The sequence below is a fragment of the Plectropomus leopardus genome, chromosome 3, assembly GCF_008729295.1.
Source record: "Plectropomus leopardus isolate mb chromosome 3, YSFRI_Pleo_2.0, whole genome shotgun sequence".
NCBI classification, from domain to species: domain Eukaryota; kingdom Metazoa; phylum Chordata; class Actinopteri; order Perciformes; family Serranidae; genus Plectropomus; species Plectropomus leopardus.
The window spans coordinates 1,974,834-2,002,099 of record NC_056465.1 but is presented as its reverse complement, the minus strand read 5'-3'; the positions used below and the strand labels follow the sequence as shown (position 1 = coordinate 2,002,099).

The 27,266-nt window shown below is 37.4% G+C and overlaps 2 protein-coding genes across 6 annotated transcripts in view; one reads left to right on the top strand and one right to left on the bottom strand.

The window, feature by feature from the left end:
* The window catches only part of mcf2l2 (MCF.2 cell line derived transforming sequence-like 2), a 193,490-nt gene that overhangs the window by 71,312 nt on the left and 94,912 nt on the right, over positions 1-27,266 (bottom strand). For all 5 annotated transcript variants that reach the window (XM_042512814.1, XM_042512812.1, XM_042512803.1 and 2 more), the window contains exons 16-17: positions 6,337-6,403; positions 2,279-2,394 (exon numbers count right to left, since the gene is read on the bottom strand). In XM_042512814.1, coding sequence (XP_042368748.1) covers positions 2,279-2,394; positions 6,337-6,403 — 183 coding nt within the window. The remainder of the gene's footprint in view (positions 1-2,278; positions 2,395-6,336; positions 6,404-27,266) is intronic.
* Positions 10,956-25,859, top strand: b3gnt5a (UDP-GlcNAc:betaGal beta-1,3-N-acetylglucosaminyltransferase 5a). The gene is made up of 2 exons (XM_042512923.1): positions 10,956-11,265; positions 23,951-25,859. The coding sequence occupies exon 2, from the start codon at positions 24,491-24,493 to the stop codon at positions 25,679-25,681; it is 1,191 nt and encodes a 396-aa protein (XP_042368857.1). The 5' UTR covers positions 10,956-11,265; positions 23,951-24,490; the 3' UTR covers positions 25,682-25,859.

Genomic DNA, 27,266 nt, shown 5'->3' with positions numbered 1-27,266 from the left:
TGCGTTCAGATGCCTTTCCTAAATGTTTAAACCCTGGAAGCCTGACCAATCTGGTTGGAATTTTCAGAAAACATGGAAAAAAAGGGAAATGAGCAATAGAAAGAAGAAGAAGAAAATGTAAAAATTCACAATATATCTAGGGAAATGTCAAGTACAACTTTTTTCTCAAATCTTGCTCATTTTGGGCCATCTTTCACAGCGTTAAAGTGCTGCTTTCCTTTTACCTGCATAGTTTTTTTTTAACATTTAAAAAACTGAAATGTGTGTATATCATATACATATAATGTAAGAAGAAACAAAAATGAAATAAACAAATGTCTTTCATTTCACCAAGTACCTGCTGTAATTTCAGCGGGGTGGTCTTACATATTCTTCAAATATTTTTACATAGCCCAGGGTCTAAATATGTAGGATATATATATGTGTGTGTGTGTGTATATATATTTTTAAGTTTTTAAGGGTAAACAAGATGCCGGAGTGAATAATAATATCAAAAAAACTTCATCCAGGAGGATTCCCCCCGACCCCCTACAGAGGTCAGGGCCAAGCCCCCATTACCCTTAAATCCCCTGCGTTTTACCAAAGTTTTGTCACTGTATGCATGTAGTACTTCATATAACTGTTTTCCAGGGTGGCTTCTGATGTGAACTTAGATTGTGCTCAGAATCATGGACAGACTATGAGACGGCCCCTGGGCACAGACATGTAAAGGCCCCCACCCTTCCAACACAGGAACAAGATTCCCAGACTGAAATAGATACTGAGGTGGAGGAAATTAAATTTCAGTTGTGATTTTTTATTCAACAGCAGCTCCAGAGAGTTCTGGTTTACCTGCAAAATGTCACTGAAACTGACACAAAAGGACTACAAACAAGGCTTGGGTGCTGCTGTTGAACTGAAACTGAAATTTTGTATTGAGTTGACAGTGACGATGAAGAGGAGCTGTCTGTCTGCTGTCACAGTGCATCCACACCGACACTCCTCTGCACACACATCAGACTGAAGAGTCCACCATACTGAACAAAATGTTACAGTAAACCACCAAAGAAAGCATGAGATGCTGTTTCCATTTCTTCAAGCAGAACTACTAAACTCGTTTCAATTGTTTTGCTAATTTTACAGTATATTTATGACATGTTCTTTCTTTTTTTTTCTAATAGTGAATGAACAGAGATTTAGGCAAGACAGGACAAGACAAGACAAGACAAGACAAGACAAGACAAGACAAGACAAGACAAACATGTCATGTTACTGAAGTCTCACTGTGCTTTAAATATGGAGGGGAAAATGCCTGACCCCATGGGCTCCTGAGGACTGTGTGGAAGAACTATTTATGCATACTTCAGCAAGAAGTAGTTTAATGTTACTGTTTTTTCTCCTTTTTTCTTGTGTGTGTGTGTGTATGTGTGTGTGTGTGTGGGGGGGGGGGGATTACTGCATTTCTTCATGTTTACTTCTATTAGTACTGTCGTATTTAATTTAATTGTATTTACTCTTACTGGCGTGGTTTGTTATCATTGTTTTCTGTTTCTCTCTTGTTTAATTCTACTTTAAATTTAGTCTTATTATTATGTTGCCTCTGCAACACTCCTTGTTGCTTCTGCTTTGCCTTATTTGTCAAAGCACTTTGTAAACTCTGTTTTTAAAGGTGCTATATAAATAATGATATTACTGTATTTCATTATCATTTTTGTATGAACACATGGTTTGTCTGTGAAGCTTCTGCGTTTTAATTAGCTCGCTTTGTGTTTGAAATTGTTGCCATTAGGCCATGTTAAATGTCTGTATTGGGTGTTTTTTTTTAAATCAATAAAACTTTGCAGAACTTCACAGAAACTCCACCACTGACTGGCGATTTGGAGGTGTAACTAACACAGTGTAGACCACGTGGTAGGCTTACACACAACTGTAAATCACCCTGTACAATATAATTACAAGACTCTGAAAGAATGCTAATGTGGCTTTATGTTAGATGTTTGTGTAAAGGAATAGCTTGTTTTGTTCCTTTCAATTAAGCATGGTAAAGAAAATTAATGACTCAAAAAATGAAATTGATGAAGATGCATTAAAATAATGACCAGGTCTCTGATTATGAAATGAATACAGTAGGCTAATACTTATAATATGAGGGCTTGCTAGACCTTCACTTTATGGAAAAAATGAAATTATTGTGACTCTTGTCACAGGGTTCTGACCATCCTGCGGTGGGTTTATTACAGATATCAGTGATTCCAGTGTGCAACATTGCAGTGCAGTGTACGAAATGCATTCCACCTACCTGTTGTGAAATTCATAGATCTCCGGCAGATTGCCAAACAACACATCCCTTTTGTTCTCCAGAGACGGTGGGATGAGGTGGCTGAGCTCGGAGTTATCCAGCTCTGCAAAATAACCCTAGGGAGGAGAGGGGTGGAATTATGAGAAAATGAAGAAGAAAACTAAGGCGAACAGAAGAATTAGCCATAAATTAATTAACTGGCAAGTCAGCAGAACATGTCAGCTAATTATTTCAACCTGAGACAATATGAGAAACAGAATCTTAACCTTGGCTCAATGAATTATAGACAACCATACCATGCTTATTTAATCTGTAAACTGTGCTGTTAGAGAAAAATTGCACCACTGCTCTATGCGTGTGTAATCCAACAGGAAATTGATTGGACGTTTTGAACCCAGAAGATCATGTGAAGCTCATACACTGACAGCAGTCTGAAGGTTGAATTTAAGAGTAAAAGAGGTGAACTAGACTCAAAGGCAATTAATGAGGTTACTGATCTCAGGAATGCATCAGTAGTCATAGTGCTGCTGGAAGTCTGGACTAACATTAAGAATTTCTCAGCTGAAATGATAAAATATCATTTGATAAAATACCAAAAGCCACATCAGAATCAGAAGACAAGCCATCCTTCTTCTTTCTATTATCCTTTTTTTTTTACTTTTAACTCCATACCTATGTTGTTTGTTCCATGATCATTAACCCTTAGGGAATGTTAATCGCATTTTACAGGCTTTCCATTCTTTTTTTTTTTTGTGATAATTCTGGCATGTGGCATAAATTTTGGCAAGATTGTGTATTTTTGTTTAATCTTGGAATTTCCAGCTCAAGTAAAGTTAGGTCAGTTTTATTTATAAAGCCCATTATCACAAATCACATTTCGCCTAAGAGGGCTTTACAGCATACAACATTCCTCTGTCCTCAGACCCTCACATCGAATAAGGAAAAACCCCTCAGCTCCTACAATAAGTCTGAAATACACTGTGGAAACTAAACTGTTACATTCATACTGTTGCCATTGAAACCCATTCAAACTGCAATTTTTGATCCCACAGCATCAAAGCATAAAAACATGCTTTGTATTATTTCTGGGTGTCAATCTGGACTTTTTCTTGGAATTTATCATTATTACTATTTTCTACCTTATGACGTCACTTTTACCATATTTGGCATATACAGAAAATACATGCTATTTCCACTAGGTGCACGGTAAATGTTGCTGCAAAACTATTTTTGCATATAGTATATTGGAAATAACTAGAAAATGCAATTTCTGAAGAAATTGCGGCTGTGAATGCTCAGCTTATGCTACGCTGCAATGCTCATGCTGAATATCTTACGCTGAAATGCTTGCTTTAATTACCTAAAGGTGAAGTAGTATGAATACCTGAAAAAGTTTGAATAGGATTAATAATTATTAATGTCATGAAAATGTTGACGGTTACTAATTGTGTGGAATATGTTTAAGCTTGTTGAAAAGCTGACGCTATACTGCAATGCTTGCTTGACTTTGTTAGAAGATGGTAAAGTAGTATGAATACCTGAAAAAGTTTATTATTTTTATTATTTAATTTATATTTTTGTTATTTTTTTAAAGCTTGATTTTTTTAAAGCACATTTTGTGTGGAAGAATGGTCAAGATGGACCTCGTTTACATACTGCTGGAAAGGTCAATCTATAAGACTGCACCATTGCTCATACTTAAGACGTCTGTATAATACAAAAAGTATAGATAGAAGTGTAGATATGTGTGCATGCTGTATGCATTTTTAATTATCAATCCAAACTTCATGCCTATTTCAGACACAGATACTACAAATGAATGGTAAATACTTTAGTTAATGTAAATTAAACCCTTGAAACCTGAGCAGATTGGTTTGATTTCTTTTAAAAACATGGGAAGAAGGCAACAAGCAATATAACAAGACATGGTTCAGAAGTTAGTGAAAAAATAAAACTAAAAAAGAGCTACAACAAAATTACCTGAAAATGAGCGATAAATGAATAAAATTAAGAAAAAGTAGAAGACAAACAAAAAAATGGTGAAAAGGTGGTAAAAAGAATCAGTATTTATTTTTATTGTAATTATTTTATTGTAATAATAAATATAGTTTGGGGTAAATTTTCCCTATTTTTTTTATATTTTTCTTATAATCCTCCCTCTTTCTTAAACTAATTTTAGATATGTTTCATGTCACATTTTTAAGCAATTTTGGGACAGTTCTTGCCAAATTGGTCATTGCCTTTATCCCAATCTTTTCCAAAGAAATGAAACCAATTTACTCAGGTTTCTTAAGGTCAAATAGCTTGTGAAAGGCCTCTTAAAGGCAGCAAGAAAACAGACGATGATCCAGGTTTCAAAGGGTTGAAGAAAATTAAACATGTCCATATAACTTGGCTTTTATTTCATTACTAAGTGATCCCTGGGGCCATAAGAGCCTTAACCCTTTAACACCTGGATCAACATCAGTTTTCTTGTGCTGCATTCAGACGCCTTTCACAAGCATTTAACCCTCTGAAACCTGAGAAAGTTGGCTGGATTTCTTTTGAAAACAGGAGAAAAAACATAAGCAAGGCAAACACAATGAGCAACTTGGCCAGCAATGAAAGGTGACCAAAACATGACCAGAAAATTAGCTTGGGGGGATTATTTGGTATTATCCAATAACAGGGAAAAATGCCCAGAAAACCATATTGTCATATTGTTGTTCTTTCTTAATTTTCTTGTAACTTTTAATTAATTTCAGTTTGTTTGGCTTATTTTCAGATAATTGTCCTTTCATTTTTTTTTTTACTAATTTCTTTCTTTTTTTGACAGAAAGCAAGCCAATTTGTTTTGTTTTCAAAGGGTTAAAAAATAGGCATCACTGAATAGACCTGACTCTGCACCCCCGTCTGTGTTACAACTGTGGTGTTTTTCTATGTTGTTAATATGTGCCAGTGAACAGTTTATATATAGTTGCACATGTAGGAACTGTGTGCTGCTGTGTTTGCCATTGTTTGACAATGTACAGTACTTAAAGTAAAAATCTCCCCTCAGGGACAACAGAGTTAATCTTGTCTAGTTTGACGTGTGGCTGCAGTTTACAAGCAGTGACATGATTGATAGTTGCCATTAGACATGCTACAGGGTATTATAGCAGGCAGAGAAGTATGATTTTTTTTTACATACTATCTGGCTTATTTAGTGTTGAGTGTGAATATAGCAATTATTTCAACAATTATGAAACAAAGTTTATCTTTTATAAAAGTTACCAACTATGGCTTTAAAACCTTTGAAATCTGGTTCGACACCACTTTTTTGTGCTACGTTAAGTGCTATCATAAGTATTAAAGCCTTCAAAAAGCAATGACATGCAAATTGCTGATATGGAAAATTATTTTTTAAAACACTGAGTAAAAATGTTCAAAATTCTATATTTAAAAAATTATATATACAATTATATATTCAAAATTATTTTACAAAATTATTAGGATTTTTAAGCACTTTTTAAGTACTTAAGTCCTTTTTTTTAAACTTTGTTTTTGTTTTGTTTTTTAATTTTTAGGTAATAAGTAATGTAATTTATTTATTTATTTATTTTTGCTAAATTTTTTGGCTTATTTCTTCTTAAGTTGCTCATTGCCTATTCTCCATGTTTTTGAAAGAATTCAACCAATTTGCTCATGTTTCAAAGTGAAAAAAAAGGGGTAAGCAACAACAATTAGCCAGATTAACTAAACCACTTGGTGGTGGTTATGGGAGTACAATAAAAGCGAGCAAAAAATGAAAATGTCTCTAATGCTCTGCTTGTTTCTTTTCGCTGTTATTGCACAACAATGACAAACTTAGGGAATTTTAGAGAATAGCCAAATGACCTCGACTATGATTTAATAAGAGCCAGGTGTTACCATAATGTTCTTTTAATGAGTGAATTACAGTAGCATTTTCAACATTTGAAAACAGTTTTGAGAGCAGAGATTAAGTCTACAGAGAACACTTCAACTTGGCAGTATGACTGTAGATGTTTTGATTGTAAGTGATGTGATGTAAAATTCTGCAGCAAGCAGGCATACTGTACCTCCATGATGCTTTGCAGCTCCTCCACATATAGCCTCTCTGTTTCAATCAGCTCAGTCATTATGTGTCTGCACAGAAAAAGCAAAGAAAGGGTGATTTCTAACACAGAGCAAAGCAGAATGAAAACCTTTAAGCAGAATTTTACCCAAAAAAATGTGAATTGATCCATTCATCCACAATTTCTCTCATAAGATCTTTGTGCAAAGTGGCAAATAAAGCAATCAGTCAGTACACTACGATAAATGTCAAAGTTAGCGCAGCAGTAATGATGTTTTCATCAAGCAGAGAGCGTTTTGTGGGTATTTGAAAGAGCAGCAGTGAGATCAGACTGTATCAGGATTTGTCCCCCAACAGATAAATATCATTACATAGAACAGCAGAATGAGAAGAAGCAGTGGAAAAAATGGCATTATTTCCTTGTTCCAGTCATAGATAAGAACTCTCCAGTTAGAGTCACTCAGTCACTGTTTCCATAATATCTTCTCCTAAATTGGTAATTGCATCCTTCTATTAATGTTCATTAAGAGGGTTTTTGTCACTTTAGGTGGGTTTGTATTAACCCTCAACTTGCACAACTTGAAAGAGCAAATATAAAATATGTCTAATGGAAACACATCAGTTAAAAAAACTCCCATTTATTGCAAAAAAAGGGTTTTATGCTTTATTTCAGGTACTATCAAAAAGCCATATTTTGCAAAATTGCAATGGAAACACTTTTTTGGCTTTTCTAGGTCACATTGTGCTATGGCTTTGTGCTTGTTGGTTGAAACTGGCTCCCTCATGATGCAGCAGGAGCAACAAGAGGTGTTATTACATCGTATAAGATTTGAAGTGTTGAATCCACAATTCCTCTGTGAAATTGTTGACTTTCATCTCCCAGAAATCCCTTATTTCTGGGAGACTCCCACGAATACATGGCTCGGCATTTCCATTATGGCTCCATAACACACTTACGTGGTCTTGGATTGGAAATAATGACGGCGAGTGCGGTGGCTGCAATAGAAATAAACCTGCTAATGTTTTGAACATCCATCACCATGGTTACTGGAATGTTATGGCTAGAGAAGAAGTTGCAGAACATCACTCAATGGAAATGCAGTCATCTCGCAATTGTGTTTATCGACATTTTGAAAATATTGCTTAATTTTTCAGCAAGTCTTCAACATTCATGTACAACTTTCATGAGTTGCTTAATCAATGCAACTGGAATCCTTCCACCCAGAAGAAGCCAACTTTTTAGATCAGGCAAGTTTCTAGGAATGCAAACGTCTGTCTGTCGAACTAAAATGAGACATTTAATGTCCTGACCTAAACTGTGGAATGGACTGGCGCAAAATTTAGTACAGATACCCTTTGAACTTTAAAGCTTTTATGTGTCTTAAAAAAGGCGGCTGCCCACAAGTGGCAAAATGAGAGTACAGAATGTCAGAATCATGTGACTGGTGTAGCTTGTTTATAGTCTAATGTTAGCATTTTATTTCTTGGAATGACATTTAAGCTTCAAAAATCCTGAAAGTGGTGTTCATTTGTGCAGATTTTCTTTATGAACAAAACGTGTAAGTATCATAAACATTTCTTTACCACAGAGCTTATTTTCTGCAATGATCCAAAACCCAATGGAAAAATTCTTGACTTGTCTTGTCTTTGACAAGGGAACCAGGGCAATGCTAACGTCCATGTCAACCCATAGAATAATGTCATCCCTATTCGCTGGCTCCGATGTCTTCAGTCTACTTAATCCTCAAGACGAAGCTGAGACAACACTGATGACATCACCGGGGGTCTCTGTTTAATCTTGGAGGGCTAAAGAGAACATTCTATCACTGTTTTCACAGTATGAGTACTTAGTACTCCTTGTAATGTGTAAACAGACCTTAATGTGTAAAAATTTCCCCTCATGGTGACACCTGCAGTTGGGACAGCTTCCTTTTAAAAGCAATCCGATTGTCATAATAAATGTTGGCAACGTACTTTTATGCAAACCACAGGTACATTATCTTTATACATTTCAAATGTAGAGTTGAAAATTTACATTTTGTTACATTGTAATTTAAATTTTATTTAAGGCTTGAAATATGTGGTTTGGTTGCTATGGATACAGCTGGAAATGTCCCATATTGTCATTAACAAAAATACCAGCTTTTGTTGGTCTTGTCAAGGTGCCATCTCACCTAGATATCACGTCATCTACCATCCCCTTCTCCTCCTGATGAGAGACTCACCTCATTTACATGTAATCTGAACTATGTCAAAACGTATGAAACGTACAGATGTAAACGTTTGCTAAAACTTACAATGCCAACATTTTTTCTGGTGAGAGGGCTGTTTAAAGTCTTTATCATATCCATAAAAGAAAATCAAGTGGAACAAAGCAAATACAGCCAGTAATGGTCCGTTACACGTGGCCACTTGTTACCACAAGCCCACAGAGATGTGCTAAAAGGCTGTTTGATGTACACAACAACTTTACTAGTCAATAAATCTCAAATGCATTTGATGCTCCCACCTGTCATATCACATACAAACAGGAAATGGAAGAAATGTTTATCTGTGTGCAAACTCGTGCATGTTGAGCAACAACTTTTTAGGTCTCTCTTGTCGTTGCTCCAGATCTGTACCGCAACTGCAAAGCCTTGAGCGAGGCCCAGACTGTAAGTGAAGCACCTCTCTCTAACCTTGTTAGAACTAAGAATGTGGACAAGTAGAGAGACACAGAGGGCCAGTGTTGTGCTCATTACCTGACTGTGTAGCCCGCTACGCAACATAAGTGCTGGCACTGATTTGTATAATTTCACGCATGTGCTCATGCACACAGACACAGACTTATCCTGCTGTCGCCATACAGCCAGATTAGGTTTATTGCGCATGATGTGTGGATCAGCTGATGCATCTCTGAGAACATGCTTTCTATATATTGCTGAACATTACTAAATGCTGATTGAATGTTCTTTGCCAACAAAAGTGGTTCCAAGTAAAGGAATGGTTATACAAACTGCTAACATTTCACTAAAGAACCTTTGTGTATAACTGTTTATAGTGACAGGCACTTTGGTCCATCAGTACTGTTTTGGTGCAGGGTGAAATGTAATATTGAGCACAGAAAAAGATTCAAAATCTTCTTCATTTATTCTTTGATTAGATAGTGTAAAGCACAATTTTGGAGTGTTGGAATAGTTCCAACATGTTCTCAAGTCATCATATATCGCAGCTTTGCAGTGGACCTTAGTGTTTACATATTATGGTCTTGAAATCCTTCTGTATCTGCTTTTAATGTTCACAGATGTCACTACTGTGAAATACAATGCTTCAGTGTATATAATCATCCACTGTGCAAAATAAGAAACTCCAACGTAGGGTTGATGTTTTGTACAGGTTCACTTTGTCAGTGAAAAAAAAACATTTGTTTATGATAACTGCAGAAATCAGCATATTGTATCTGCCATATTGTATCTGACATGCCAATATCATCATGGATCTCTATCAAATCATTACAATCATCCTTTTTTTAGTCTGAAACTGATCAGTAATCAGGAAGGTATAATACCGGCACTATAGTCTGGTAAAATTACCAACACCCAGACCTGCTTTATACCCATTTGTAAAAAATACTATTCCAACTCTTTGATTTCATTCTTATGACTTCTCCCTCCCCGTAAACAGCACAGAGTCCCAAAGACAACAATCCCAAAGAATCCTCATTAATAACCTCATCTTTTCTCTTCTTGAGGCTTATCGCATTAAAATTTCATAAAGTTCCATTTGGGTGTAAATGATCCTGAATGCACTGAATTGAGTTTTAACAATTTCCTGTTTGGGACAGGGCTTTTGCTTTTACTGACGCTTCAGTCTGGGAAATTGGGTTTCAAATTAATATAAAGAGTTATAATTAACCCTTTAGAAACTGGATCGACATTAGTTTTGTTGTGCTGCGTTCAGATGCCTTTCACAAGCATTTAAAGCTTTAGAACCTCAGAAAGTTGGTTTCATTTCTTTTGAAAACATTAGATAGATTAGATTATAGTTATTTATTTATCTACATATTTTGCTATTTTTTTGTGAAGTTGCCTTCTTCCCATGTATTTGAAAAAAAATGAAAACAATTTGCTCAGGTTTTAAAGGGTTAAATTAATTTACATGGGTATTTGGTTCTTTTGTCAACACGTGGAAAGACTCAGGTTTAGTTTTCTCTTCAGTAAGTGGAAACCAGCTAGCCCAGCTTGCTAACATTCATTGTATTGTTCTCTCTTTCGTTCTTTATTTATTTATTTATATTGTCTGTTACCTGCCAAGTGCCTACAGGTGTAAATTCCTGCATATTTATATTTGTATTTTATTTGTGTTCATTAACATTCTGTGTCCCTTTTAAATAAAAAATAACATAAATAAATAGATTAGCGCTGACTTTCAATAAATGTTAATCTTGGTACAATGACCACAGTAGCTGGACGTCAAACTCCTGTACCTGTTAGGAAGCGACAAAATCACACACTCATTCATCCAGAAGTAAAAATCCTCCCATGTAATCATAAACAGAGTGTCTAAGAAGAGGAACAGCCAGTGGTTCCTCCCCCTTTACAAGACACACAAACACACCCAGCACACACAGTCTCTCTCTCACACAGTGCTCACTAACACTGGGACCTTCAAAGCATTTAGAGCACACATGTGAAGCTCTCATCTGCTTAACTGGTGAGGTGGGCTACTGCATGTGACAGGGGGAGAGGTGAGAGAAAAAAGAAGAGGAAAATGTGAGTGGCAAAAAGTGTTGATGGTTAAAGAAAAAGGGGAAGCTGGAAAGTGTGAGGCAGAAAAAGTGAGTGTCACAGATGAACAGATAGAAGAGGAGGTTGAGTTTCCAGGAGCTGAGCGAAGAGGAGAAGGCTTTATCTGTACTTTACACGACACTTGGACTGGACTCACAAACAGCCCGGTAAGTCAGGAACACCGTGTGTGTGTATCTGTGTACGTGTGTCTGTGCTGAAGGGTGTTACTCTAAATGAAGTCTAGAATACCTTCCAGTGTTGGAGGCTACAGGTGTCAGCTTGCAGTCACAGACTAACAGAGTTAAGAGAGGTGAGAGGGGGGAGAAAACAAGCTGGATGTTTCAAGATGACAAAGTCAGACAACTAAATAGTGGATAATGTGGATAATTTTATACAATAGACAAATCTCCAAAGCACAGGGCAAGATTTAAAGGACCTGTGTTCACTCTATACTTTTGAATATATTTTATCTATGGTTTTGGTATAGAATTCATTGTTACTGTTTTTCAGAACTTTTCATATTTTTGAGTTTAAAAAAAAAGATTTAAAAAAAAAAATTCAAGTGGGATGTCACTGATGTTGAATTTGGTTTTTTTGCTCAAATCTGGCTACTAAAGAGACAGCTTTCCACACTGATCTAGGATATGAGGTTACTGTAGTTGACAACCAATGATATGGCCACACTAGTGAGAATTAAGTTGAAGTTAAAATAAGGTTTAGGGGAAAAGATGGCTCATACAAGGATGTAGAAACACTGCTTTCTGGCAGATGACTGTGTGAGGAGAGACACTGTAATGTAATTGACCTAAAGTCAAAGCTTTAATTTGACACTCTACTTGAAGTTCTGCAATCAGATCGGTGATTGAAGCAATCTTCTCTCTGGTTGGGTAACTAAATCCAAATTTGAAGGCTGTCCGTATAACTGACTCCATACAGGAGGGCAGGTACAGGGGCATAAATACAGGCAGTGCAGGTGGTGCCCATGAGGCCCATGAGGTGTGTGTGTGTTCAAAGAAGAATTTAATGTTTAATTTAAAAGTTCCCATTTATGTCATCAAAAATATTGATTTTTTTCCGTTCTTTTTGTAGAACAGTCTGATAACAAAATTGTATGTTTATTCTACATAAACTTTCAAAAATATAAATGTGGGTAGTACGTGTAGATTAACTGTAGTAAACTTCCCTCCAGCTAACCAGTGCCAAGATATAACTAACAATAACATCACCTCAGTATAACAAACTACAAAGCGTTCTGTCACATAATTAAATTCCCACCAACCATGCTGCCAAGATGGATTCAAAGAGTATACAGCAGATCGAGAGAGACCCACTCCTCTCTTTGTCTCTCAAACTCTGACCGAAATCCTATCAAAGTGTAAAACTGGGCAGTGCTGATTGAATATTAATCAAGACTATATAATGGCAATACGTATTTTTTTCACCTAAAATAATTTTAGAAACATATTTCAATGCCCCGTTTTCAATGTTGAGAATTTGAGAACAGTAAGTGGGCACCATACTGCTGCCTGCACGGTGAAAACACGGGCCGAAGAAACCGAGATCAAACAGTAAAACTAAGCAGCGCTGATCAAACATTAACTAAGATTTTTGTTCATGAAATACATTTTTCTCACCTCAAATGTTTTCAGAAACATATTTTAGCTAACTGTTTAACTGTAACACAAGATTCAGCCAGTCGTCAGTGTGTCGTACAGACAAGGAAGAATTACATCACCCACCAGCAGGAGCTTTTATTGGTTTGATGCATTATTTTAGTTGAAGATTTTCTGCCTTTGAAGCAAAAGCCAACGCCACAGTCCTTTTTCTCTTTTTCCTTTGGACATGTTGCACCAATATCACAAATATTTTTGTCATTCTAATGCAGCGACGGCCTCTTTTGGATGTGAGGGCTGTCTTTATATCAGTAAAATACTTTTTTAAATTCCACCAAGTTTCATGAAAATCAGATCCGTAGTTTTTCTGTAACTCCTGCTGATAAGCAAACCACCAAATAAAACCAAAAAGAAGAATCTTCTTGGTGGAGGCAATAAAACCAGATTTTTACTAAACCAGAAAAAATCTTAACAGAAACACAACATTCACCTTTAAATGTCAGTTTTCCTAACCTCATGAAACAGTCCTCTGATTGCCATGGAATTTGGGCATCGTGTGACAGAAAGGATGCAACAGTAGACACTTTTAATCCATCGCAGACCAGTAACTAAACATTTCATAGTTAACAGACTGTATGATTAAACTATGACCGCAGAAATATTCTACATTCCTCTAATACTTCACCCAAATGACTAATACCAGTCACTATGTAGAGAACCAAAACTATGTAAATGTCACACAGCAGAGACAGTATTCTGAATAATACTTGGTAGAAAGCATGTTATCAGTTCTCCCTGCTCTAACCTACAGCCACTCATTTACAAGGGAAGTGGCTTGTAAACAAAGGCCAAACAGACATATGAGTTGTGGCTCCAGTTCCTGTAATTTAAACGTGGTAAGGTGAACTCATCTGCATTGTCTGCTGTTGTAAGGGGAAAAAACACTATAGTTATTTGAATTTAAGGATCCTTCAAGCATTAACATCTGCTTAGTGTCAAACATCAAAACTACTGATATCCAAATCATATATGCAACTGAGATCAAGTCCTCCCCCTAATAAACCACACTGCAGTTCTCAAGTAAGAGTCTCACATTTTAAGCTGCCCCACCTTAATGATTTGGTATCACATCCTCTGGCAGTAGGTTGGTAAAAGAAAGAGACAAGTTTAAGACATTAATGAGAATATTACTTTAGTATAAAGTCTAAGCATCTTATACAGTTTGAGGAAGTAAATGGAAGGCAGAACTGTGCAGCCCAATTTTTTCCACAAGCTACCTGCAGACTTACTCAAAATTCAGTCATTATCTACTCGCCGTCATGTTGATGGAAAGTCGGGGGAAAATTTATAGTCCACAAAACAATGGCAGAGGTTCAAAGGGAAAAGACACACTCATCTCCCAACCAATTGAAGCAAATTTTGACCAGGAATCAAACGTTAAAGGAAATTCATAATAAAACTACAAAATGTCTCCATACTACTCAACTGAAGTAATCCAAGTGTCCTGAGCCCCAACATGACAAGTTGTTTTGAAAAATCTCACTGGCGTAATGTTATTCGTGTTGTTGGGAGCCACATTCACATATGCACACTCGCGAGTGAGAGCACTGGTGTTGTGCGAGTGTGCATATGTGAATGTGGCTCCCAACAACACGAATAACATTACGCCAGTGAGATTTTTCAAAACAACTTGTCATGTTGGGGCTCAGGACACTTGGATTACTTCAGTGAGAATATTACTTTAGTATAAAGTCTAAGCATTTTATACAGTTTGAGGAAGTAAATGGCGTGCGGTATCTGCACGCCAGTGTTTACATGCTACCTGGAAGCCTCCCCCACATACAGTAATATAAAATCAGAAGGGACTTGCAAGTCTGTCTCTGTGGGGGGAAGTCTTCTGACGTGCAGATACCGCAAGCTCTTGTAAGTCTTGTGCGAATGTGAATGTGGCTCCCACACTAGGAGCTACAGGCTAAAACAAAGCTAAAAACATAATACCAGTGACATTTTTCAAAACAACTTGGCACTTAACTTCAGACGAGCAGTATGGAGACATTTTATGGTTTTATTATGCATTTCTTAACATCTGAATCCAAGTCACCCTTAGCTTCAGTGGTTTGGGAGATGAGTACAGCACCTTTTCCCCAAATGTTCGCCAAAATGTGTCCCTAATGTGCCAAATTAGAGAAAATTCTCTCATGTTATTCTTGACATATCATGTTCACAAGACCAAGGCAGAAATGTCACGGTGACCTTGACCTTTGACCTATGATCACAAACGTCTTATCATTTCAGCCCAAGTGGACGTTTGTCCCAAATTTGAAGAAACTACTGAGAAGCTTCTAACGTATTACTAAGAAAGTAATGGGGGTCTGACCTGTGCCTATCTGTGCTACAGCCTGCATGTTCAGTTGTAAAATAACATCACATTCTCCACTGCAGGCTGTCACTTTTGCAAAATGCACATTCTCCTATCATATTTGACTTAAATGTCAGTTTAGAAACACTAGCACACAGAAATGGAACACTGACACTACAGAAACATTTATGATTTATGAACTGATATGATGCAGACATGTTTACAGAGAATATTCTCAGAGAAACTGTTCACTATCCAAAATAACTAACTTAACGTCAGTGGTGAGAGAAGCATTCCACATATATATTCACATGCTTTACTTAAATAATAGTCAAAATACCACATTGTTAGTGTACTGTTTTAAGTTAAAGTCCAGCAATGAAATTTGAAATCTAACTTAAGAGATACGTTGCTGATATTCAACCAGCTTTGCATCATAGCAATATGTGTGTGTGGAAGTGTGGAACTGAACTGTGGTAAACGTTCCTCCATCTCACCAACATATGCCTGTTTCTCCCCCAGCAAAACTCTGCTGGATGATGCAAAACATGTCATTTGGCTGAGTTCAGCTGTCTGTTGCAGTGTTGCTCGAACTACAGGCTGTATTTTCGCAGTGTTTGTATTTCCCAGCACCCATGCTACCACCGGAACAAAGAGTATAGAAGTGCATCAAGAGAAACCCCCAACACCTCTCTCTTTGAACTCCAGTCAAAGTGCTGCCGAGTAAAACCAAGATTATGTAACGGCACTATTTCTCTCCTAAAATGTTTGCAGAAACATGTTTGAGCTTACTTTTTGTCTATAATACGAGATTGATTGTTACCAGCCAGCTGACTTTGTGTCAAACGGACTAGTTTACATTTTGTCACCCACATGTGAGAGCCTTTCATAATATATTGTTGCGCAGTGCATTCTGGTAGTTGTAGGTTTTCTACCTTTTGAGCAAACGTGAATGCCACACTCCTTCTTTCCTTTGTTTTCTCTGGTCATGTAGCACCAATTTCCAAAGTATTTGTTTTTTTACTGCAGATACAATATTATAAAAAAGAAATCTTACGAAATGTTATTATTATTACATTATAGGTTGATGAAAGTGACACTGCTTCCTCTGTACATTGTTTTTAAACTTGAGTTATGCTGAGCATACACCGGTGTCATTGGGAAAGTTCACGTGTCTTTTTTTATATTGGTACAGACTGGAGATATAAAGTACCAACAGGTTGGCAGTAGGCCTGCCATGTCTTGATCAGTATTACTGTGGTTATATTGAATGTGGCATCTTGTTAAAGTTACTGATTAAACACTAGTCTCCTGCCAGATGACAAGGTTATAACAGTTACTACCACTGTTTACAAGCATAGGGCATGTGAGAATGTTTTTACTGCAGTAAAGTATTAACACGTACCAGCGACATTATTCTGAAGTTCACTATTAATTGCTGGTAACTACAGCTGATACAATTTCAACAAAAAATCTAGAGAACAAATATCACTCAAGCAGTACAGTACTGTTAATGGTTTCCCCTTTCTATGTGGCAGAATAGTTGTTTTTTTATATATATATTTCTTTAATTTTTCAGCAGACAATATCGCAAAATTAAGTTTTGAGTAATACCATGATAAGAGTCACAAACACGTTGTCATCCCAAGTCATCACATATTGCCGCTTTGCAGTGGACTTCCATATTACTGACATATTACGCTCTAGGTATCCTTTTCTGTCTGCTAGTTATGATCCAGGATGCCTCTACCATGATGTCAATGCAAGCACATGGTGGGATTATGCTGTGCGTGGTTATGCTTAGGCAACAAAAGCAACCAATGCTGGGACATAAATAAATAAAATAAATAAATAAGTGCATAAATAAATGCACACGAAAGTCTGGGGTTTGTTGGATGTATCCACTGTCCCTCCTGCTGGCCCTACAGGCAAACTCACCCTCCCTAAATCATGTTGTTTAAGGCAGCATTTCAACCTGACGCTGTCCAGCGGGGTATCATGAGTATGCGAAAAGTGGCTTTTGGTGTCAGGATCTTATGCTCTACGCACTGCAAAAGTGGCAGTATTTGATGATTATGAAATGAGAATGGGCTAGAATTCTGCCTTTATAATTTAAAGCTGGCAATGTACAAAACAGTTATGGAGGAGTAATGTGTCATGATTTTTAAGATGAATACATCATTACTACCCAACTTCTCAGAACCTTTATGATTACTATTCTTTCTTAATTATTGGATCAGATAAAATAACTCAAAATGTTGACTCTCTTTTCTTCAGCTTATACTTAAATGTGTGTGTGTGTGTGTGTGTGTGTGTGTGTGTCCGTATGTGTGTGAACTGAGGTGAACCCTCACACTGAACAGTGGCAGTAAAGCGAAGAGCACAAAGCAGTGTGTTGATTGCACAGCACATGGTCTAAGATCGCACTTGTGGGATGATCACCCCCACACCCTGTTATATAGAAACAGCCAGCCTCACTTCAGTCTTTACAGCAGCAGATTCAAACATGTTTCTGATAGCGGATCCTCTCACGGTATGTTTGTCCATAAGACCTCTGAATGTCAAGGCTGGGCCATGTGTTGTCAGAGCTCACTATTGTTGGCTGAACCCAGTGTTCAGTTGAAATATGCTGCTGTAGAAATATGTGTTGAGCCTATTGTGGTGGCAACATTGCACAGACATCAGCAGCTTCTCTGCTCAGGGGCTCTGTTAGGCTAAAGCCTCTCTATTATGGTTCTTTTTGCTGGGTCGGCACTTACATTCACAGCGTCCTCTGCAGAGTTAAAGGCCAGCACAGCAAACTGCCTATTTTAGGGTGTTTACAATATACAATCTACCCATCACCTTTCCTGTTTTGGTCCCAATTAGGGCTGAACAATTTAAGGAAAATACCTAATTGTATCAAACAGAATTAGAATTTTATCTTGTTTTGTTGGTAAAGAAAACATAACATGATGCAGTTGTTCGTTGTTGAGATCTCTCTATGGCCTGGAACTTCATGAGGGGGCCCACAGAGGTAATGCTAAATTACTGCTTGATAAATAATATTTTTTTCTCAAAAATTAAAATGTGTCTGAAAACATTAACCGGAATTCAACTTAATATTAGCAAAAGCTGAATTATTCATTGAACCCATTTTACCATAAAACTTCAAATATAAGCCTAATCTCAATTATATGACCAGTCCCTTTTACTAGCGTTACTGTGGCTACATATTTTGACATGTAAAGGCCTGTCTCAATTAGAGGCTAAGTCTAAGAGAGAGAGAGAGAGAGAGAGAGAAAGAGAGAGAGATTGATTATTCGAAAACTATCAAACAAGAGAAGATTTCAGTGCTGGACACACAGAAAAAGAGGTCGGGGTCCCACTTCACTGTGGTTCTCTCTGCTCTCATATTTTGAACAACAATAGTCGGAAGAAGTCACGTTAAATATGAGAAGCAAAACTTACAAAGGAAATGGGAAAGATAGTCGGAGGTGACATGTTGGCCTACATCAACAGCTTTTAGTGCACGTCTCTGCCAAGAGAGTAAACAGGATGCCGTGCACTGTAGCTGAGTGTCACACAGTCACATGGCTGAGACACAGCTGATAAAGCAATCTGCTTAGTTCAGCAGTGTTAGTGACAGAATACTCGTCTGCCCTGAGGCTGACCCCAAATTACTGGAGTTTTACGGTCAGTTGTGCTTAGTTGAACATTAGATGGTATAATACTAACTGACAGTCTAACTGAGTAATGAAGATTCAATATTTTTGTTCTTACTGAATGTGAGAGGTGTCTCTCTCAGTATCTAAGCTGAAGAGCTTTTCCTTTTATTTCCAACTGGACTGCTTCACTTTGTTATGGTGTGCAGTACAGAGGAGAACAGAAACCTGCTGTTACCAAACCAGTCGACAGGGAGCACATCTTCTCCCAGTGTGTGTTGCTGTGTGTATGCACAAGTGTGTCTTATCAGCTGGACTGAATAATTTCTGGTAATAAAGATAGCGGTGACAGTTTTGTCCAGTCAGAGAGGGCTCTCTCTGCTGTGAGTGTGCCGTAACCAAGAAAAGCATCAGTTATTTTCATCTGCACTAGCACAGTTACTACAAAGGAACCTATATATGCAACAGGTGTAGGTACTAACAGCAGACAAAATGAACTGTGATCTCATAAGTACTCTGGCATGCATACAGTAATTATATGAGATGAAAAACCTAAAAAAAAAAATAAATATAATAAATATATTGAAGTAAAATAAGTTTGCTTTTAAGCTCTTTCAACTCATCTTTCAACTCCAAAGATGTAGCTCAATCAAGGACAAATGTAATTTATTATTTATTATTTTTACCTTCTACCTTCTACCTTCTTTTCTGATGGTGTATAGCTGGAATATCATATGATACAGATGAAAAGGATTGTGAATGTTTATGTAAATTAGGGCGCTAATACGTTAATCATGATGCGATTAAAGTTTATACATAAGACTTTTATTTATTTTTCTTTTTTATTTGGGGTAATTGTGATCCTATAGTCCTGTCTTTAAGAGATAGACCAGGCTGAGTTTTAAAGCCAGAGTCATGATACTGGTATGATCTGAAACTAGAAGACCTGAGGGATCCACTGCATGTCATGCCAGGGGCTGAGTAATGATCTAAAGGAAGGATACATTTTGGCAAGTAAACAACATGTCCACTTCACAGGGGTCCCTTGACCTCTGACCTCAAGATATCTGAATTCCCAGTCAAGACAATGTGGTCAGAATTGCTTTACCTTGTTAACCCTTTTAAACCTGTGGGAAAAAATGGCCTCAAAAACAAAGGAAGAAGGCAAACCCCAAAATTAGTTTAGGGAAAGTAAAAAAAAAAAAGAGAAAAAAAAGACAATTTCTTGAAAAAAAAAATTAAAACATAAACCTAAATCTGTAACATAATTTTCAATCCATAATTATGATACATATAAATATCTGAACATTTTACCTAACTTTTTTAAGAAAAAAAAAAAGAAATATACAAATGTCAATGCAATTTGCATGACATTTCTTAACAGGTTGCTCATTGCCTTTTTCCTGATGATTCTGAAGGAAATCACATCAATTTGCTCAGGGTTTAAAGGGTTAATATGAACATCAAAACTTTATAATGCAAAATAATGGAAATGTAAACATGCAATTAAAAAGCATGAGATTAATCATTTGATAGCCCTAGTACAAACATAAAAGTGAGTAACCAGCCAAAGACACACCACAAGTCCATATGGAATCACTATGAAAACCGAACCTGATTATTAGAGTAATGAGAGAACTACAAAATATAAACTATAATAAACTCATTAATAATCCCTCTAGAATATTAAAAAAGTTTTGTTACCAGAGCTACATGAGAGTTTCATTCAAATAGTGAATTATGCTGTATTACTGGATAAGAGAAGAATAATGCTATAAAGTCACAAAGAGACTGTAAGAGTAGAAGAACAACAATTATTTGTTTTTTATTCCATATTTTTAACATGACTAATTTAAACCAAAATGGGCTCCATCACGTAACTGAGAAAATGTGACTACCTGTATAGACAATTAGTGATGGAACAGGCATCAACAAATCCTTAGGACAACTGTGTTGGACTCATTCAGGAGATTTTCCTTTTTTCTACACTGAACAACATCACTGCAGGGCAGGACATACAACAATACAACCTTTTCTCCTGTGTGGTCCCTCTGTGAGCTGCTAAAATCCATTCAGTCAGCAAAATTCTGCTTTTGTTTTTTCAAAAATCACTTGAAAATCTACCTCTTCTGAGTAGTTGCATAACATGCTTGTTCTATCACTTGATCCTTATCTGAATTTCTCTAAAAACTGTAAACTTTGACTGTTTTCAAAAGCTCCTTTAACTGTGGCCACTGTGTCCTCTGCAGGCATCTGTATCCCATAATCCACTGCACACTAGTCGGTTGCATTAGTTTGTCACGTATGACATGACTCTATTATTGTATCTGACCCCTTTAGTCAGGTGCTTACTGCACTGCAAATTATTTAACATGAATTATGACAATTGGTGCCCAAACTTTTTCTGCCCTTTGGAGGCTAAAACAATGTTTTTAAATCATAGAAATAACATGTAATCTGAAATAATACATAATTACTCTGGCACATTATTATAGTCATTTAAGTTAAGCAACACATGAACCCAAGTCTTGCCCCAGCACCTCTACTATTTGTGTTTCATATCAGCTGATATCAGACAAGAAAAATATTGCAGTGATATTAAAGATTCCAAGTCCAAACGCAACAGGAATTCCATAGAGATATTAGCAGTAATACTATGGAAATATGATAGGATAATCAAATAACAGTGGTGGTGTTTCTATGAAAACATTATACGAATACTACCAAGACACAACTTTCATTCTATGTCAAATCAGATAGAGGCTCTGCTAACATTCTGGATTTTGTTCAAACCATGCATGCTATTTGACACCAAAAAATAAGTTTTTTTGCAGGAAATATTCATATCTATACTCTTTTGGAGACTTCCAGGGGTCCCAAAACCACCTATTTTGCACTTTATTTCCAGGGTCAGTAATGAAAGCTATGAGATGTGCTTGTGTCTTTGAATCATTTGGGTCTGTATTACATTGTTTTGTCTGTTTTTCGTGGCTCTAGAAATTATATATCTGAAGATACTTAGCCCTTATTAACATTATTGGAATATTACGGAGAGAGAAGAAAATGGCACTGAATACATTTAAGTCCCTAAATAAATATAATACTGCAGACATATAATAAAAATATGATCACACAAATATCGTAGAAACACCACATTGATGTTACACACTTTCTTTTTTTATAGAAATATTCTAGAATTTTGTCCTACGGTACACTACAGTCGCCTTTGCAGGCAGGCCCTGACTGCTTGCGCGGTATGGCCCAGCTGATGGCCGAGTCTCTTATATTATCTTATGCATGGTTAAGAAAAATTACCCGGGAGAGCTATGCGCGTACATGTGAAGTCACCTATGTCCTCTACCTGTGGGCTCCACAATGTTAAAGGGGAGGATCAGCCCGCACGTGCTGGTGTTTTTTTTTTTATTAGCAACTGGTTTTTAAAATCCTGCAGGTGCTGTCAGTTGCTATATATGATTTTATTATTTTTTTGAGGGTTTATTTGCAAGTTGTTTGCAAGGTGTTGAGCTCTTGTGGGTTGCGTTGGTGATCATACTTGCAATCTTATTTTGTACTTTGACTCTGTGAGTTTTTATTAACTGCGCCCAGATCGATCCTGTATTGAATCCCCCCCCTGTTTTTCCCTCACAGCATGATAAGATTCTGTCCCTTTTGTGAGCATGTGTTTACATGTTGCAGATTTGCGTAACAGTCTACAGAAGACCTGTAATGAAAACAGACCTCTGGTGCAAATAAGTGAATTAATTTGGAGCTTAAATGCTAAAAAATATACTAATATTATAATAACAGAAAAATAATATGCAACTCCTGTGTTAAATGACTGTCAAACACTGTCACTGTCAAACACAAATACCAAAATGTTCTAGCTTCTTAGATTTGGTGCTTTTATTCTCATTTTAGACAAATATATATATATATTTATATTTAAATCCCTTTTGTAAATTGATTTTTTTAGGGTTTGGACTTTTGGCCTGACAAAACAAGTCTTTTGAAGTCCCCACACCTTGGGCCCTGGAAAATCATGACATTTTTATAATTATATTTAATATTTTTATCACATGTTGTAGACTCTACAATTAATTAATAATGGAAATGAACATTAGTTGCAGCCCTAAATCTAATAAATACTGAATTTGACCTATTCCACATTTTGCTGTCCCTTGAATCAAGGCTGCCACTAATGATTATTTTTATTATCAATTATATATTTTAATGGATAAATTAATCTGTAAAATGTAATCAAAATTTTCCAGAGCCCAGATATATAATTTACAACAATATAAAACAGACAAGCTGCAGGTCGCCACACTAGAAGCTAAAACCAGCAAATATTTGCCATTTTGCTTTGATAAATCCACTTATCATTTCTACTACCTGAAAAACCATAACATGCCAAATACTGTCCTACACTGCAGTAGATGTAGTAGTCCTGTCAAGTCATCTTTAAATGTGATATTTTAAAATCCTGATCTCCGTGTATCTTTTAACATTTCACTCCAAAAAATCAGACCACAGACATAGGTTTTTTGTTTTACTTATCAGTTCACAGGTGTGATGCTGCAACACAGACAGACCCCTAGACAGATTTTTTTTTGAAACAATGTAGTTTGTTTCACTGATCTTTGGGCCACTTACACACTGCTGGGATGTCAACAATAAATAGAGAATGTTATTGACATCACTACGGCTGCACCCAGGGTAATTATTTGTGTGTGTGTGTGTGCGCGTGCGTGCGTGTTTGTGTGTGTGCTTTCTTAACCAAAGAAGTACATGATTTCAAAAGGTTTGTGCTACTAACACTTCCTGTCATTTGTTAAGTATGTCATTTTTTCTTCAATAATGGACTGAATAGATTGTCAAATCGATAAAATGTGAGAAAATATTCCTTGGGCATTTTCCCAGATCACAATGTGTCCTTTTTTAGATGTCTTATTATATCCGACCAACAGGCCAAATTTAATTTAAAATAATACAAAACCAGCAAAAAGAAGTAAATCATCCCAGTTGAGGGGCTGAAGTTAGACAGCATCCGAAATTTTCAGGTGGTAGATTAAAACAATTAATCGATAAGTAAAATAGCTGGTAATAAATGTGATGAATTAATCAACTAGCTAATCATTCCAGGATGAGTATAGTGTTTTTTCTTCTGACCTGTGTCACCTAAGCATGTATAATCTGGACTATATGACCTGACGTTACTTGTCTCTGTTTTTTTCAGGTGCCATGTGTTTGTATGACACTGACTTGATACACTGACTTACAGGAGGAGAAAGAGCACTAGGAGTTCTCAGGAGAGAAGGAAGAAAAAGCATGTTGAATTGTTTGAGCTGAAGGAGGGACACTGAGCTTTACCTGGAGCTGCTTGCAGCCTGATCACTATGAGGGAGCAGAGCTTTTGCTTTACACAGTGGAGGAATATCAGTATCAGAACAACCCAGAATGCTGAGGGCCTGACAAAGGCCTACTGGACTTGACAACCTCAAAAAAAGAGAAGCCGGATGGACGATAGAGGACATAAGGAAGACGATTAGATAGAGGAAAGTAAGGCTAGAGGCAAAGGGTGAGAAATCAGATTTGAATGGGAAGTCAAGCCTGAGAGTGAAGGTAGGCAGAGATGAAATAAGAAACTCTACTATCAGAAATATAAGCGGCAGGTAGGACAGAGGAAGACACAGGTCCAGCAGACTAGCAGTCAAGGCTGATCCAGAGGATAGGCGCTGTCAGGGTTTGGAGCTCAGTAGATTCATTAGTAGTCACAATGTTCATGAACTTCCGTCGTATTCGCAAGTGCCAGTGCATGCAGCTGCTGACCACAGGCCTGGTGCTGTGTATAGTGATGGTCTGCTGGGAGGAGCTGGACCATCATGTTGTCAGCCACATGAGATCGTACACGTACCGCTACCTGGTCAACCGCTACGACTTTCTCAATTCTTCCTTCGCCATCACCTCCAACCCTCACCACAAAAAGGATGCTTCTAATGGTGCAGACGGTGGTTTACGGAACTATCCATACCTCATCAACCACCCGGATAAATGTGGTGGAGAAGGGAAAAGCCGGGATGATGTCCTTCTGCTTCTGTTTGTAAAATCATCACCAGAGAACTTTGAGCGCCGGCAGGCCATCAGGGACACATGGGGGAATGAGAGCTTTGTTTGGTCAGAGCTGCGGGCAAATGTGAGGATGGTGTTTGCCCTTGGCGTGCACCCGGATGTCCAGAAGAGATCCAGGGTGCAGAGCGCACTGCTGCACGAGGACAAGGTCTATGGAGACCTGATCCAGAAGAACTTTTTAGATACTTTCCACAACCTGACTGCCAAACTGATACTGCAGTTCCACTGGGGCCATGAGTACTGCCCTCAGGCACACTTCTTCATGTCTGCTGATGACGACATCTTCGTCCACATGCCCAATTTGGTGAAGTACCTACAGCAGCTCCTGAGTAAACAATCTGGGGCTAAAGACCTGTGGGTGGGGCATGTGCATAGAGGAGCCCCTCCAGTTCGCCGTAAAGACAGCAAATACCATGTTCCCTATGATTTGTACCCCTGGCCTTCCTACCCAGATTACACTGCTGGGGCGGGGTACGTAGTTTCAGGGGATGTGGCCGCCAAGATCTACCATGCTACTCTGATGCTGAACTCCTCCATGTATATCGATGATGTCTTTATGGGAATCTGTGCCAAGGCCATGGGCGTCTCTCCCCAGGAGCATGTGTATTTTTCAGGGGAGGGCAAAGCTCCATACCACCCATGCATCTATTACCACATGATGACATCGCACGGTCACGCCATGGATGTGCGCTTACTATGGCAGGCAGCAACAGACCCTTCAGTGTACAACAACTCCAGAGGGTTTATGGGTAATCTGTACTGCACAGCAATGAGAGTGATGCTGCTGTGTCTGCCATTTTACCAGAACACTTACTCCTGTATGGCTGCGTTTGCCTAAATGGTCTTAAGATGACACACAGACTGCTGAATGCTAAATGTACCACACAAACAAATGAAGGTACCTCACATGAAGTCTGCCATGTTTTTGCTCTGTTTCCAATATATATGCAAATATTTCACTGTTTGCTGGCTAAACCATGTATTTGCTCTCATGTAATAAAGACCAAAGCTGTTCTGTCAAGCAAACAAACGCACTCTGTTGTTCTTCAGTCTTCAGCAGGAGCAGTTTTGACTTTGTTTAAGCTAAAAAGAGAAACTACTGAGTAAACCCGCTCCACTTCTGTTTACATGAGGGCTTTTTGTTTTTTTCCTCTTGTTGCCTTTGTACACACTTCCATAGACCTTTGCACTGTTGTTAACTTCTGAGGGGATTTAGCCATGTTTGGAAAGACTAATGTAGCATCTAAGCTAAATGTTACATATTATGAGTGCTTGTATCTTTGAGGCAGCTGACTGTGAATTAATCTCATGATCACCATACATGTCCCACTAAGAAGTAAATGCAACTCTTTAGATGATAAATGTGATTTTTTTTTTTCAAATATGAATGAACTTCTGTCATGTCATAGGTTGATAGCTGCTGCAGTTTAAAGGTCAGATAATCTGACTTTTTGAAAGTACAAGTAACCATTTTATTTTGCATTTCAATATGAGTTTCAACAGTTAGCAGATTAATCAGTTAATAAAGAGAGATAATTGCAACTACTGCATTTTGATTATATTTCCAAGCAAAGATGTTAACGAAGTGGGAATTTGCTGATTTTACTTCACTCTAATGTTAATAATTTGAGGTTTTAGACAAAGATGTCACTTTAGAATCTGAGACTGAGGGTTTTTGACTTCTTATTGACATTTCATTGACTAAAAGATTGAAGGGGCTCTATGTAAATTTTTTTGGATGTGGTTCTCAACACGGAAGTGGTTAGCTGGCAGCTAGCAACTAACAGTGGGAACTTCATAAATACCAATAAACATCAGCAGCAGTTCTGACAGAGCTAACGGTGTTAATTGGGGGGAACTGGAGGGTGGGCGCTACACTTCTGTGACAGCATCATCATGATATCAGCAGTAACCTCTGTGTGGTCGCAGTGCAGTGGCAGCAATGAGCTTGCCAGTGGGATAATCACATGCTGACATGCACAGGTGGGCTGACATGCTCACTTTATCAAACAGAAAAACTCAAATTTTTATTAGGTTTTCTGCATCAATGTTAGACATTTGTATCATGAAGTGTAGACTTGCCCAATGTGAATGTAATTCCAGTTCAGTACTAGTCTAGAGAACAAAGAGGTGCTTGTTGAGAGGTTATTTTTATTGGTAATGACTTGGATCACTATTTTGCATTGCAGCACAAATTATGCAAAGAGAGGCTGGTTAAGGTAATGACCATATTGATGTAGCACATAAAACAAATGCTGTATGAGGAATATATGACCATCTCTACATGTTCTGTATCATTTACTGTCATTATTTATTTTCTTTTGGCTGATCAGAAACTTTTCAATGGCGCTTCTTGTTTGTAGTTAGTAGTGCTTAGTTCTTTGGCTGACTTAGTACATCAGACATTTCCTATGGAGACAGCA